This window comes from Chelonia mydas, chromosome 5, assembly GCF_015237465.2.
Source record: "Chelonia mydas isolate rCheMyd1 chromosome 5, rCheMyd1.pri.v2, whole genome shotgun sequence".
Lineage (NCBI taxonomy): Eukaryota > Metazoa > Chordata > Testudines > Cheloniidae > Chelonia > Chelonia mydas.
The window spans coordinates 129,792,596-129,809,063 of record NC_051245.2 but is presented as its reverse complement, the minus strand read 5'-3'; the positions used below and the strand labels follow the sequence as shown (position 1 = coordinate 129,809,063).

Here is a 16,468-nt window from a genome sequence, read left to right as displayed (position 1 = left end):
TAGCCCCTGATTAAACACTTATAATTACATTTAATTAACAATGTTTTTTTTAAACTTGAAGGTCTTCCGCATCTCTGTCCAAGACCTGTGATTTTGTCTCTTCACTCCACCCTTGTGACCCTGCACTGTAGCCACTGACTTTTTGGAGTCTAACAATGCTGTTTCTTGAACCATCTGGGGCTTTCTGATGGGCACCCTGAGGCACTTCCCTTGCAGTCCTTCCAGCCCCTGCCGGCTGTAAGCACTAGTCTATGCAGAATGACACCCCTATAAGCAGGCCAAATCAATAGCAACAACACAATCCACCTTCTTATTTAAAGTTCTCTAGTGACACTAACACACAATTAGAAACCCCTTTAATATAACAGTATATACAGAATAGAATTCAGAGGCAGGATCAGGATTCCATTATGAAAGGTGTTTCCCTAGCCAGAAAGTGCATGAAGTCAATAAGTTTACACATGGATAAATTAAATGTGCACAAACATTTGCAGGATCAAGGCTTATGAGATCCTCTCTTATGAAAACTGTTTTTAAACACCTTCAGACAACCAGAACCTTGAGAAAAATGTTATAATGAAAGTTAAGTTCACAGTTCAGATTTGTTACCTACTAACCTTGCCGAACTTGTGCTTCAGTGATAGTCCTGCCTTCTGAAATGCTGGAATAATATCAGATCTATAGTCTTGTATGAAGACCCCCAAATCCACATCTTTGCTATAAGGAATAATATTGCACTGTCTATACCAGCCTAAAATGGAGAAAAAATGAAATCAGAGACATGGTGAATACACAGCTAGAGCTGAAACAAAGTAAGAATGAAGTTTCATGTGCCACTAGCTGAGACATCTTTGAGGGAAGCCACTCAGCTGCCCCCTACAGAGACACCTGGATTGGAAGAGGAGGAGCATAGGGAGCTACTCCACTTGTGGCCCAGCTGTCTCCCCTGGAAAAGCTAGGACTGTGAAGGGGCCCTATCACCACTTAAATAACGACCCCTCAATCTCTCCTAAAGGTATGTTTTCTAACTTACATTTTTAAAAGAAAACCATTCCTGATCTGAGCCCTTTATGCCAGGTTTAATCTAATATTTATGGAGTCACAATTCTATTTTAAAAAATGGATTACTTCATTTCAAATACTAGGTATTTCTGGGATGTAAACTGCCTACCCACTGCTGTTGGGAAATGGTGAGACTAGAAACCAGACATGCTTCCCCCCTCCCCCTTTTTGTTTAAGCCACATCATAGGGAACTGCACATCACTATAATAATACTCCATTTAAAGGCAAAAATAAACCCTAACATTTAATGAAATGCTAACAAGAATTATTAAATCTATGGCTATAATATACTTTGGAATTTAACATTCTCTTTCACCAATAATGAATTTGAGATATTGCTTTCAACCTTGATACAGTCAATAGGTTACCATATGGTCCCCCCCTACTGAAGTTTTATAAATAATTTATCACATTAAACACCAAGTTTGTGTGGGATGGAGGAAAATCTGCATCTAAAATAAAAGATAACTGAGAAGTAAGATTCCTCTGCATTTTCTTTCAAGTACCTTTACAAATTATTATTAGTGACCTGGTCCTGCAAGTTGCTGAGAGTTTCCTGAGAGGTGATCAATGTACTGACATACTACTGACTTAAATGGAAACGCTCAACATTTCATATGAAGCATGCCCAGCATCTCAAATGGCTGGGCTCCAAGTGGCTTCTGAAAGGGATCTTGGAAATAAAACAAATACTGCTTTATTTTATTGTAATTTGTGAATTCCTCATTTTGACTTAGTAGTGAAGTTATTTTAACTGTGCTAATGCACTGGACTCCTGCTTCACACACCTATCAGATACCACCTACTAACCTGAAGCATTCAGCTGTCAATCTCAGCCACCAGCACTGGAACTAAACAGGATTAATTGTTTCAGATTTCGAAAGGGGCTTCAATGGGTTTGAAAAGCAATACGATATAAGCTCAAATACTTTACCAAGGCACGTTCCACTGCTCAGCCAGAACCTCACCCCTAAGTTATTTAATGTCAGGGCAGCCAGATGCAGCAATGCTTTTGCTTTTCTCCTAAACTCCACTGCATCAAGAGAGGCATCATCAGGGTACAGCTAAAGGGATAAGGAAATTAAACTACTTTCAGACATAAATGCACCTTAATTTTGAAAATGTTCTTAGTTAAAGAAAAAAAAAAAAAAGGCAATTTTTTTCAAGACTTTGATTAGTCTCTGGACACTGTCCACATCGCCATCTTGTGGCTGTTTGGCAATACAAATGGTGAAATGAGAAAAGTAAAATTTAAATGCCTATACAAGAAACCAGCGGTTCTCAGCCGGGGGTTCGTGGCCCCCTGGGGGTCCGTGAGCCCTTTCAAGGGGGCCATGGGGCCACGCAACTAAAGCCCTGATTCCTGGGGCGCCACATGGGGCGGAAGACGGACTGAAGCCTAGAGCCCTGATGCTCCCTGTGAGGCAGAAGCAGAGTTGGGGACATGGAGGGCATTCCCCCACCCTCCATACACCCCAAACTGCAGCACTAGATTATGACAGTCTCAGGGGCAGCTCTGCACCTCCCCCCCCACATCTCCTCTCCCTGCCCCTTGGCCACGTTGCAGGTGGAAGCTGGAGCTGGGCAGTGCGGGGCAGCTGCTGCTCTGGCAAGCGCCATGTAGTAGGCAGCAGCAGCGTTCCTTCCTCTCCTGCTGGTGCCCCAAGTTGAAGCTGCTCCTCAGCGATTTGCTCCAGCAGAGGCAACCGGTAAGAGTCCCCCAAGGTGGAGAGACCCAGCTCTGTGGCTGGCTGACCCCTTGTGGAACAGGGACTGCAGGGGAGTCCTCCCAGCACACAGCCCCTAGCACCCCTCTCCCTGCATCCTGAGCTATCTCCTGCCTGCACACAGACTCAGCTATCCCCATCCCTGCATCTAAGCTACTCCTGTCTGCACACAGCCCCTAGCCGCCCCCTCCCTCTACCCACAGCCACCCTGTGTGCACACAGCCCCTAGCTACCCCATCCCTGGACGCTAAGCTGTTTTCAAACTTTTTGAGCTAAGCCCCCCAACTTTGAGTTATAATTTTGGGTTGCACCTGCCCCCCAACCCAGACAGGCTGGGTGGCCTACTGAGGTGAGTCAAGGGATGGAGGTGGCACTCCCTCCCTGGACCCCACCATGCAGAGGTGGTTCAAGCACTGCTGGCCCCTTCTCCCCCGCCCCCAAACAGAAGTAAAAATATGCCTATACCCAAGGCCCCTCCCCGAAGCCCCTCCACCCCCGAGGGGCCATGGAGTTTTTATAGCATGTCGAGGGGGGGCCCTCAGATAGAAAAAGGTTGAGAACCCCTGTAATAAACCATCCTCTTTGTTATCTTTTCCAAACTGATAAAATGTAAAAGTCAGTATTAACATACTACTGGAATGATCCACACCAAAACCAAAAAGATGAATGTATATATTAAAGAAACAAAATATGTAAATGCTGGTTTCAGAGTAACAGCCGTGTTAGTCTGTATTTGCAAAAAGAAAAGGAGTACTTGTGGCACCTTAGAGACTAACCAATTTATTTGAGCATAAGCTTTATGAAGTGAGCTGTAGCTCACGAAAGCATACAACATACAACAAAAGGTCTCTATCCCAGATAACTCTGGTACCAACTTTCCAAAACAAAACTTTTTTTTTCTTTGCTCTGAACAAGCTTTAAAAAGATTCAGCCCAATCAATCACTTCAAAAGTTACAAACCCCTGAAAAAGGGGATTTTGAATGAATATACTTTCAAATTTAAGCATAATACCACAAATGTGCTGTAATGCATGGTCAATCCTACTGTGACCAAAATCAAAAAATTACCAGAAAATTGGGACTCTCGTTTACACTACGGATATTTTATACAACTCTGACAGAGAAGAGGGGTCTTAAAGTGTGTGCAAATTTATATATTATCATTTATCTATTCTCCATATGATTTCAAATGCAGAGACAAATGCACCCAGAATAGAACCAAACAGATGAAACAACTTTAGTTATTCACAGAAAAAAGTTCTAGTTATACGCTCAATTTTTAAAAAAAATTAGTTTCTTTACTTTGTGAGAACGAAAGCCACCATGCTGCACTTATGCAAGAGTTTAATTTTAAGCCTATGAGTAGACCCATTCAAGTCAAACACATACCTACGTTTTTGCAGGATGGGGGTGTATGAGTGGAAATCTACTTTACATTTCCTGACTACCACTCACCTGAAAGAAAGCCCGAGCTTCTCTGTACCTACATTCAAGAAACCTAGAGTGTGACATCTCCTCTAGAAATTGGGACAGATTTTTTGGAATCTGAACTTTTAAGTCATCAATGGAAAGTTGTAGTACTTCTGGCCTGCAGTGAAAGAAAGACATTATATTATCCTGGCCAAGAATGCATCATCCGTGACTAATCAAATGCCACCTCCTATCTCTGGCCCAGGTTATAAAGATCTAAAACATGTTGAGCACTTGAGCAGTTGCTACCTATATCCAAATGTATTACATCTGATTACACAAAACCAGAACCTCTTGGGTGCAACAAAATCTACAAGCTACTCTCCTAGGCAAAGATTTTCAAAATAGGAGCTAATATTAGACTCCTAAATCCATATTTAGACAACTGAATAAATCACCTTATTTTTCAAATGTGCCAAATACCCAGCAGCTCACACTGAGTTAACTGGGAGCTGCTGTTTTTTCAGAGCATTTGAAAAACGAGGCCATTTATTCAGTTGCCTAAATATGGATTTAGGAGTCTAATATTAGCCCCTATTTTGAAAGTCTTGGCTCATATTAATAATTTAACAATAGTTTAGGCCTTCAAGACAACTGAAATGTTGAATGACATTTGATAGTTAATGTCCTGGATTTTAAATGTTTATGCATATAATAAATACAAGAGTCCTAGGTATAGAGGGGACATTTAGTAACTCAGTAATTCTTAGCAAAAATAAATCAATGTGTTTTCCTTTTTTTTTTTTTTAAACTACAAGTGTTTGTTCTGTTCTGGTTGTTGTGACAATTTCAAGTAGACTGCAAGAATATTATTCTCACAGTCAGGCTGTATGCATCTTGCTTCTCCAAGATTGCAGCAAGTGCGTAGATTTGCCATTTTTCATATGCTACTGAAACACTGCATAAGTGAAAGCAGCCTACTTGTGGCTTAGAAGACTTACAATACAAAAGTACACATTGCTCAGGGAAGGCAAAAATAAAAGGAAAGATAGAAAGAGAAATTGAGACGCAAAGAATCAAGTTACAAGAGTTCCAGTCAACCATTGCTGAGCTCTTTATCAGTTTCCCAAAGGCCTGTCCCACAGATGTTACTCTCTGTGGACTCCCACCCTCCTCTTTTTAACCTTCCCTTATTATAACCTTATTCTAATTATTTCTGACACTACTATTTTACCATGTTTACTGAAGTGAATGAAAGAATCAGGCCCCTATAATGAAAAAAATAAATAAAGTCACAGTACAGCAAATGTGAAGTCAATTCTCTCTCAAAACCCACCCTCAAACTCCAGATCTGATCACCCTGGAAATCTGGGGAAGTTCAGAGCCAGGCCACCTGTTTTTGACCAATTTTAGCAGAGGCACTTTCATGTCAAGTTCCTATTTCAGTCACTTACAGTAACTTTAAAAATGGAAGAGAAGCACAGTTTAAGCACAAGACTGGGGACAAACAATTTATCCCAGATCTGACACAGACTTTGCACATCTACCAAGGCAATTCACTTAACCTGGCTGCTTCAACTTCCCAATCTGTACAGTGAGAATACAAGTACTTCCTACCTGATGGGGTGTTGTGAGGATTAATATTTGTGAAATGCATTGAATATAAAAGCACTATAGGCTTGATCCCGGTTCCATTTAAGTAAATAGCAACACTCCCATTGCTTTCAATGGTGCAGAAGCAGATAATACGTTACTATTCCTATTCTGGCTGAAACTGCTTGATTCATTCAAAATTTTATTTTTGGTGGGAAGCTTTTGGTAAAATTCCAGTTGGTCATTTCTGAGGTAAGCAGGCCTGCAAAACCACTGGTTTTCAAAAGTCCATATATAAGCAACTAAATAAGTGGACCTAAATCTACTGCACCAGCAAAACCCCACAGTTGTGCATAAATATGGGTTCCCTTATTTACATGCACCAATATGGGGGAGGGGTTTGACGCAATGGGTTCAAATGCATTTCTGACCCAGCTATGCTGGCATAAAAGAGGTCTCTCTTCAATATCCTTCCACTTTAGTCACTAGGTCAGAGGTGGGCAAACTACGGTCCGTGAGCCACGTCCAGCCCACAGGACCCTCCTGCCCGGCCCCTGAGCCCCTGCTGTCCCCCCTATCCCACAGCCTCAGCTCACTGCACCGCTGGTGCAATGCTCCGGGCGGTGGGGCTGCAAGCTCTTGCCGGGCAGCACAGCTGCAGAGCCACGGCCTGACCCGATGCTCTGTGCTGCGTGGTGGCGTGGCTGGGCGGCGTGGCTGCCTGTGCTGGTGCTCTGGACGGCGCGGCTGTAGCGCCGTCAGCCACCGGTGCTCCAGGCAATGCGGTAAGGGGCCGCAGGGGTTGGATAGAGGGCAGGGGAGTTTGGAGTGGTGGTCAGGGGGTGGGGGTGTGGATACGGGTCAGGGTGGTCAGATGGCGGGGAATAGGGGGGTTGAATGTGGGCATGGGTCCTGGGGGCAGTCAAGAAGGAGAGTGGGAGTTGGATGGGGCGGCGGGGGGCAGTCAGGAGCAGGGGTTCCAGGGGCGGTGAGGGGACAGGGAGAAGGGGTGGTTGGATGGGGTAGGGGTCCCCCCGGGGGGGGGCAGTCAGGAATGAGAGGAGGGGTTGGAGGGGCAGGGGTTCGGGGGCAGTCAGGGAACAGGGAGGGGTGAATGGGGTAGGGGTCCCAGGGGGCAGTCAGGGAACAGGGGGTTGGATGGGGCAGGAGTCTTGGGGGAGAGGAGGGGGGCGGGGCCGGGCCACGCCTGGCTGTTTAGAGAGGCCCAGCCTCCTCTAACCGGCCCTCCATAGAATTTGGAAACCCAATGTGGCCCTCAGGCCAAAAAGTTTGCTTGCCCCTGCACTAGGTACTGTTACACAGTCCTTTGCTGCAAATGTAGTCTCCCCTTTTCTCAATGCTTAGAGTGTCACATATGAAGTTTTCTGACCAAGTTTTGGCTTTGTAGCATAATACAAAACGTACGGAAAGAGGTTACTAATATCAGATATTGCGGTTACACTTCTTTAATATCAGATATTGCTAATATGACAATCCCCATCTTGCCTGACATATATTTACATCAAAATATTTCAGACATAAGCTGACAAGCAGAGTCATTCAATTATCTGCTGGCAAGATGTGCTACTATACCTCTTTGGAAATCAAAATATCCTACCACAAATCAATGCTGGGTTGGCCCATTACTGGATCTCTCACGCCCAGGTTAAGCCACTTAACCTCTCTGTGTCTCAATTTCTCCATCTGTAAATTGGGGAAAATACTTGTTTTACTATTAATATCACTGGATCTGTCACCTTAAACTTTTGATTCACCTGCATTTTAGTGAACACGAGATGAATTTCATAACTTGCTCTTTAGACCCGTGAATTACTGATTTTAAGACAAAGTGGTAGTATTTAACGTGCTATAATAGACTTAAATCCTCCTTGTTGTCCTCCATTTATAACTTACTTGTTGTAAGCTCCAGGGTAGTGACCAAAGTGTAGCTTTCGAAAAGGCACAAACTTTCTGTCTATGTTTTGTTTCAGCCGCAATGGACCATGCCAGACATAGTTACCACTCCTCTCATAAAAGACCACCAGGTGGATGGCATGAGCTGCCAGTTTGAAGATATAGTGGAAGGGAATTTCAATCCCAGAGAGGTCATCCATCCCTTCCAAACGGGGGTCTTTGTTCTGTATCTTTAGCCACTGGAACCCCATTTTTTCAGCAGCTCTCAACAAGCTCACCTAAACATCAGAGAAACAACACTTTCTGTGAAAAGGACAAAAACAAGACTTCAACACTAAGGGCCAATTCTTCATGAACTTACGTGACTCCTGATTTACAACATACAACTTAGATCAGAATCAAGCCCTACCTATTCCAGAATTTCTCCTAAACCTTAAAAGGATGGTAACTGTCTATGCACATTTTCGTTTTCTATTTGTTTTCACTTCAGCTACCTTAATCACAGCAATACCAAAATAAACAGGTTAAGCTTTTTTTTTTTTTAAATGTCCCCATTTCTTCCAGTTTTGTAGCGCACAATGAAACCATATGATGAGTTCCCTCTTTTGGTGAAAGCCCTGTAATCATAAAATAGAAACTGGGATATGACACCTCTTCCACTACTTAGGGCTTGAACGTTTAAGACCAGGTATACACTACACACATTGGTATAACTACGTCACTCAGAGGTGTGAAAAATCCACACCCCTGAGCGAAGCAGTTATACCGACCTAACCCCCAGTGTAGACAGCGCTACTTTGACAGGAAGGCTTCTCCTGTTGACATACCTACCGCCTTTTGCGGAGATGGATGAACTATGTCAAAAGGAGAAGCTCTCCCGACAGCAGAGTAGCTTCTTCACTAAAACGTTCTACGTGTAGACAAGCCCTTAGTTTGCAGCAAGCTGGGGTGTGAATCTACCCTGCACTAGTCTGCAGCACACCCTCAGTGTGGATCCTGCTGACATGCATTAGCAGTTCGTTAATGCACTTTGATTAGTCCCATTTCAAAAAGGACAAGATCAATTCACATTAACGAACTGTTGATGTGCGTCAGCAGAGTGCACATTGACAGCACACGGCAGGCTCGTGCAGGGTAGAGTCACAGCCCAACTTGCTGAGAACTAAATGTTCATGTAGACAAGCCCTTACTTAAATCCAACTCCCACAAAATGTTTGAAGAAAACTGCCACTGTGTAAATATATATGCACAGATTTTTCACAGGAATGATTATAAATGTTTACACTGAAGCGGCCAACCTCTGTGCTACTTTACAGATTCTACTATGCAACACTGTACCCTTTCTGATGCCTTATGCAAGTACTCAGCTCCCTGGTATTCTTCTCTTCTTGTTTGAATCCTACCTCTTTAGCCATTAAAACACACATAAACAAACCACACACGTAGAGATTTCACATCTTTCCATCCACTACCAACATCTCAAAATGTTCAGTGTTTCATTCTCTTCATTATCTAGTCTACAAAGGTTGTTATACAATGGTCATCACTGTAGTATCCAAGTGACTTCCTGAAGTGCATTAACCAACGTGACTAACATCTGTCATGTGTTTGTTCTGATACGTCTTATGACTCCAGATAGTCTTTGCTTTGTGAAGAGACTAGATAATTTCACTGCTAGATTAAATCATGATCATCACTTCATCCTTCAGCTTTCTCCGTTCAGTCTCTGACCCTTTTGTCTCCCATCTATCTTTGCCTGTTTCAACCATATCCGCCCCAGCGAGATCATAACTTCCTCTAAAACCGAATGCTTCGAAGACTGTAGTCCTTCTACAGAGTAAAAAGTCCTCTTTTTCCCATTGTCTCTATTACTTTCCTTAACTCGGACCTTTACTTTGCATCCAACGCTGAAACCTTGAGAAAGTCCTTGACTTTGAATTTACTTGTTTCCTCCCACATCACCTTGTCTTTAGCTTTGGATCACTCTCAGGTTCAATGTAGGGATGAATTCTGGCTCTTCTGACATCCTTATTTATCCCTTGATTATATCATGACTTGACTGTTGCAAATCCTCCTTTTATGATCTGCATAAATGTTAGCCTAAATTTCATGAGTTACATGAAGCCAATCAGCTTTAACATATTCCAAAGGGAGCGGAATAAGATGATGACTAAAGAGAAGAAGAAGATCACTCAAGACTTAAAGAGCTCTTTTCAACAGCAAATCCAGAACTGTAAGCTCCCCTTTTACAGATGGCATCAAAGAGGGAAATCTAGAATAGTGTGCTGACTCATGGCCCTATACTCAGTTTCTGTAAGCTAAAATTAGCACTGGCAAAGAGAAAGAAAGAAATACAGCTGGCCTTCCTTACTCAGGCCCAAAATGGGCCACCACTTTTCACTGTGTTTGAGTAAGAATTTTACATTTGCCTGTCTCACATATTTTTCTCCTTTCTTAAATAAAATTATTTAGATTTTTATTGAAGTCATCTTCATACATCTTGTGCTAGTTAATCAAATAATACACATTTCCAGAATACAGTAATTTTGTACATCTAGCTTTTCTTTTTATCATAAAGCCCCAGCTTTTTCTGTCAGAAACAGTTTAATGAAAATCTTATAATATAAAAAGTAAATGACAAGGTACCAAACATGCATCAATATATGGTTGCTGTACATTATGAAACAATCATATCAATGCACATTAACAGCTCTGCTACCTCTGCAATGGATACTACTCAGAATTTACTATGGCCATATGTATCGTAAGTTTCTATTTCTTTTTCTTCTCCCTTTCTTACAGATCTCTCCCTCTCTTCCTTCTGAAAGTTGGTCCCCTCTCACCTCAGTCTATGTATGTTGTGGACTGTGACCCAACTATCTTTGGGCTACCTGATGAATTCTCAATTCACTGAAACAGCCATTGAAACATTTTATCTGAGCTTTCTTAAAGAGTGTTGGCAGAAGCTACTCTCTCCTAGGGACCTCCCTGCCATGTGCCTTGCATCTTGAACAGACTGTTGCATGACTTCCCTTTACCTCAAGAGGTTTCAAAATAAAATAAAATAAAATAAAATTTAGGTACACCACCACCTTTAGACCAGTTCCACATCATGAACTTTAAACCTGGAAGTCTTTAAGTATGTTCTGTTCAACCATTAATCCTATAATGGCTGGGTGCATTACAGCAGACAAAACTGAAAAGGGAGAAAATCTTACTTCATGTTTCCATGTTTTATCCAGTAGTGCAAACGTGGTGAAATCCCGTGGAACACAGAAATACTTGCATTCTGGGCTCATGCCATCAGAAGAGCTGCTGAGCTGTTCAAAGTCTTTATGAATTAATCCCAGAACCAAAGGATCAATGACATACACTGGTACATTGTGACTGGACACTAAACCAAGGAATTTCTTAATCACGTGCTGTTTGGAAGAGCAAAAAATAAGAATCAGATCACCCTACCAGTGTGTAAAAGTTAACCTTTTAAAATTATGAATCCATTAGGAATTGATCTCTCCCAATAAGACTTCTGCAATGGGAACAGAAAGTGGAACAAGCACCAAACCTGATAGAGTCAAAGGAGTTTACAGAGTGAAGTATGTACAGTAACTCCTCACTTAAAGTCATCCTGGTTAACGTTGTTTCGTTGTTACATTGCTTATCAATTAGGGAACATACTCGTTTAAAGTTGTGCAATGCTCCCTTATAACGTGGTTTGGCAGCCGCCTGCTTTGTCCACTGCTTGCCGGAAGAGCAGCCCGTTGGAGCTAGCTGGTGGGGGCTTGGAACCAGTGTGGACTGATGGGCAGCCCCCCATCAGCTCCCTGCTCCCCTAAGTTCTCTGTGCAGCAGCTGCCAAGCAGGCTATCAATTGCTGGCAGTTCAGCTGTCCCTCCCCCCACTGCCATGTGCTGCTCCCGCCCTCTGCCTTGGAGCTGCTCTCCAGAGCCTCCTGCTTGCTTGGGGGGCGGAGGGGAAGGAGGAGGAGAGGGGGGCTAATGTCAGGGTGTCCCCCTCCCCCCTGCACCCCGTTTACCCCATCTCCATAGAGCAGGGGGACACATGACAGGGCTCAGGACGGAGGGAGCTTCCTGGCAGCAGCTGCCATGGGTCTCAGCTTGCTGATTAACTTAACAACTTAGCCCTGGTCTACACTAGGACTTTAGGTCGAATTTAGCAGCGTTAAATCGATGTAAACCTGCACCCGTCCACACTTTATTTCGACTTAAAGGGCTCTTAAAATCGATTTCCTTACTCCACTCCAACAAGTGGATTAGCGCTTACATCGGCCTTGCCGGGTCGAATTTGGGGTACTGTGGACACAATTCGACGGTATTGGCCTCCGGGAGCTATCCCAGAGTGCTCCATTGTGACCGCTCTGGACAGCACTCTCAACTCAGATGCACGATTGTTTGCCGTTGCTCTGACGCAGGGAGGGGCAACTGACGACACGGCTTACAGGGCTGGCTTACAGGGAGTTAAAATCAACAAAGGGGGTGGCTTTACATCAAGGAGTATTTCAGGCAGGACTTCACGGAGGGTTCCAATAAGAAATGGAGCACCTAAGTTATTGTTCTTATTGGAACAAGGAGGTTAGTCTGGCCTCTGATTGATACATGGCTAGATTTACCTCGCTGCACCTTCTCTGCGAGTGACTGCAGTGTGACCTAGAGGAATGAGTCGCCTAGACAGGGGGCGGGGGAGGAGGGGGTTTGCAAATGAGTACAAAACAAAACTGGTCTATTTCTTGTTTTGATACACTCCATCTATCTTTTACATCTTTGGCTGGCAGCAGACGGTGCAGAAGAACTGCATGCCATCCACATCTCATGGCTGCTCAGCAGAAGATGGTACAATAGGACTGCTAGCCATCCTCATCTCTTGCCTGCCCGGCAGAAGATGATGCAATAGGACTGCTAGCAATTCGTATCGCCTGCCTGCTCACCATAAGATGGTTCAATAGGACTGACTGCAGGACTAAAGAGAATGACCTGATCAAGTCACTCCAAATTTAGTCCCTGCGCCCATGTCTGCCCAGGCGCTCCTGATCGACCTCACACAGGTGACCAGGAGCACCTCGGACATGATGATGACGGCTACCAGTCCTATTGCACCGTTTGGTACCACAAGGCAATGGGTTGCTGCTGCTGTGTGGCAATGCAGTACCACGTCTGCCAGCACCAGGAGACATACGGTGACAGTGAGCTGAGCGGGCTCCATGCTTGCCGTGGTATGGTGTCTGCACAGGTAACTCAGGAAAAAAGGCGCGAAATGATTGTCTGCCCTTGCTTTCACGGAGGGAGGGAGGGAGGGAACGGGGGCCTGATGATATGTACCCAGAACCACCCGCGACAATGTTTTAGCCCCATCAGGCATTGGGATCTCAACCCAGAATTCCAATGGGCAGCGGAGACTGCGGGAACTGTGGTATAGCTACCCACAGTGCAACGCTCCGGAAGTCGACTCTAGCCTCGGTACTGTGGAAGCACTCCGCTGAGTTAATGCACTTAATGCACTTAGAGCATTTTGTGTGGGGATACACACACTCGAATATATAAAACCGATTTCTAAAAAACCGACTTCTATAAATTCGACCTAACTTCCTAGTGTAGACATACCCTTAGTGTACTTAAGAGTGGTGTCAGTGTACTTAAAGGGGAAATGCGCATCTCTCTCTCTCTCTCTCTCTCACACACAAGGTGCGTGTCTCTATCTGCCATGCTGTCTCCCCTCCTTCCATTCCTGCTGCCTTGTAGAGTGTGAGGCTACATTAACAACAATTAGTTAACCCTTGAGGGCTCAGCCAATTGCTAGTTCATCATTTAGCAGTCAGGCATTCCCTGAGAAATATCCCACCCTCTGACTCCACCACCTCAACCAAGCTTCACAACCATCATCGCTGTGTACAGTATTAAATTGTTTGTTTAAAACTTATACTGTGTGTGTGTATATATCTTGTCTGGCAAAAAAAATATTCCCTGGAACCTAACCCCGCCCCCCATTTACATGATTTCTTACGGGGAAACTGGATTCGCTTAACATTGTTTCGCTTAAAGTTGCATTTTTCAGGAACATAAATACACGTTAAGTGAGGAGTTACTGTACATAAAAGAACAGGGTTGTCCCGTGACACACATTTAAAATCCTTCACTGACTGGCTATACTTTATGTGCAATAGCATGTGTATGATGTAGTCCTTATGTGGACATATAGGCGCTCTCATGTCCATATATTTTTAAGAACTCTAAGCTCACGTTTTGGGTTCAGTGTTTCTGGCCAGTGCAGTTCTTGCTGTACAGCAGAGCCCTCTACTGGAAAAAGTAGGGCCAGACTAGCTTTTGAGACAATGATCGTTAGACAACAGCAGCAAAATTAAGAGTAAATTGTGGGTTTAGTGAAATGTACTGGCTTTTTTCACTTATGAAATAAGTTAACAAAAATATATTATTTTCCTGAAAGCACAAATTGTGATATTCATACGAATTAGAATTTAAATTCTTTACAAGACTATTTTTAAAAAATCCCAGTCAACAGGATTATATAATCATGTGAGCTAGTCATCTTACAAAACGGTCATTCAAATTTGGGAGGAAGAGGAGTTTATTATTACACTTAGTAGATACTATATGCCATAATAATAATTAGCATGTATTCACCACTTTAGGTCTTCAAAGCACTATACACGTATTAACTAATTAATTCTCATCAATATGACAGAAACAAATATATATTCTTATCCTATTTTACAAATGGTGAAACGACAAGAAGAGTGAAGGAAACTATCTTTGATCATAAAACATGCTCATGGTAGCACTATTTCAGGGTGTCTTTTGCTGTGAAACTGGCAAAATCTAATCAGGAATTTTTGCTTATTTATTTTTGAGGGGCAAGGGAGAAGTATTAGCAGGTGGATTTCAAGAGTATCCTCAGCAAACTGCGACATTTGGTCACTCCATTAAGGGGAACTGCACAATTCATGCCATCAATGGTTTCTGGTATGTACAAAATGAGCATTGTTCAGACAAGCATATATGTAATGCACTCTTTGTTTTGTCTAGACCACTCTGATGTTTTTAAGTATAAAAAAAGTACTGTAAGGACTAGATGCTTCAGCAAGATTATCCAGTCTCTAGGTGGGTGATTTGTTAGCTTGACTCATACACAGGTATTCTTTCAATTAGATACATTCACATCTCCATGGAAGATGAAAAATCAACAAACATTTACAGCAATTTATTGTACTGTGACAACAATTAAAAGTTAATCTAATTTAACACTGCAGGATGGATTAAATCAATTACAAGCAAATGCCTTAATGTGCAGTTCTACTCTGAAAAGTGAATGTAAAAATGGCATTGCAGGATTGCATGTTCATCATACCTCAGTGATTCCAGATCAAATGTGTTCCGTTAAGAGACTCTGCCCCACCCTCCAACTACCACCCTGCAATCTGAACCTGGCATTTGAATGTCAAGCTATGGTTTTGTTTGGGTCATACATTGTGTCCAATAATATACATCTGTGGCCCATATTCTGCCACCTCTAGAACACAACTGGCTTTAACAGGGATGCACAAGTGTAAGTGACAACAGAATACAGCTCAGCAAATTGAATTTATGCACCAGTTCTATAGGAGTTTCACAAGAAGGGATGAAATCCATTCCCCCCGTGAGCTCTGCAGAGCCAACACAACTACTAGGAAGGTAAAGTAGTAAAAGTATTACTTTTGTCATTAAAGTGAGCAGATTTGCCTCTGAATATCAGGGAATAAATCTGTGGGAAAAGGAAGGTGTCATTTTTACAGCGGAAATGCTCTTCAAGTTTAGACTTAAATAGGGTGACCAGACAGCAAGTGTGAAAAATTGGGACGGGGGTGGGGCATAATAGGAGCTTATATAAGAAAAAAAACCCAAAATCAGGACTGTCCCTATAAAATTGGGACATCTTGTCACCCTAGACTTAAACAAGAGGTAGCGGGGGATAGTCCTGAAGTCAAGAATTTTCAGGTATTCAGAGAAGTTGAATAATTTAGGGCTTTATCCTGCAGGATGAAAGCTGAGAAACAACTGCAATGAGCCTCCAGCAGGATAAGTATTCTGCTTTGTTACTAACAATCCAAGTAAAGTAAAGTAAAAGCTACAAGGGCACTATTCCTGCAGGCTGTTGAGCCAGAAAGAACATCATGTCCAGTACATCTCACGAAGCACTCAGTAGCTGGCTATGAGAAATGCCACGTCTTAGAATCATCACATATTCTGTGTAAGGCGGCAGTCCTCGCAGCTGCCCCTGCTTTGACTTTCCCCAAATACAGCTCTTGAACATACCAGAGTAGCCGTTACACCTGGCTGGCAGTACCTAAACATCTTTAAAATGACTACTATGCACATCGCTTGCAAGCGCAGGACCGTATCTAAACCAAAGGACACAGCTAGGGCACATTCTTAAGGCTGCCAGGCATCTGGTTTTTGACCAGAACGCTCAGTCGAAAAGGGACCCTGGTGGCTCTGGTCAGCACGGCTGACTGGGCCGTTAAAAGTCAGGCTGGAGGTGCTGCAGGGCTAAGGCAGGCTAGTATCTACCTGTCCTGGCACCGCACTGCGTCCTGGAAGTGGCCAGCAGGTCTGGCGCCTGCGGGGGTGGGCACGGGGTTCCGCACGCTGCCCCCGCCCTGAGCACCAGCTCCATATTCCCATTGGCCGGGGGTGCGGGGGGGACGGAGGCAGGGGGAGGGGGAGAAAAGAGTGCGGTGCCTGCTTGTGAG

General features: G+C 43.5%; 1 protein-coding gene across 7 annotated transcripts in view; it reads right to left on the bottom strand.

Moving 5' to 3' along the window:
- Positions 1 to 16,468, bottom strand: part of FKTN (fukutin) — a 35,213-nt gene that overhangs the window by 8,644 nt on the left and 10,101 nt on the right. For 5 of the 7 annotated variants that reach the window (XM_043547552.1, XM_037902340.2, XM_037902342.2 and 2 more), the window contains 5 exons: positions 10,926 to 11,129; positions 7,708 to 7,985; positions 4,246 to 4,378; positions 1,998 to 2,127; positions 618 to 751 (listed from right to left, as the gene is read on the bottom strand). In XM_043547552.1, coding sequence (XP_043403487.1) covers positions 618 to 751; positions 1,998 to 2,127; positions 4,246 to 4,378; positions 7,708 to 7,985; positions 10,926 to 11,129 — 879 coding nt within the window. Of the gene's footprint in view, positions 1 to 617; positions 752 to 1,997; positions 2,128 to 4,245; positions 4,379 to 7,707; positions 8,011 to 10,925; positions 11,130 to 16,468 lie in introns of those variants that run through there. The other 2 variants (XM_037902344.2, XM_043547555.1) reach the window with 2 other exon arrangements.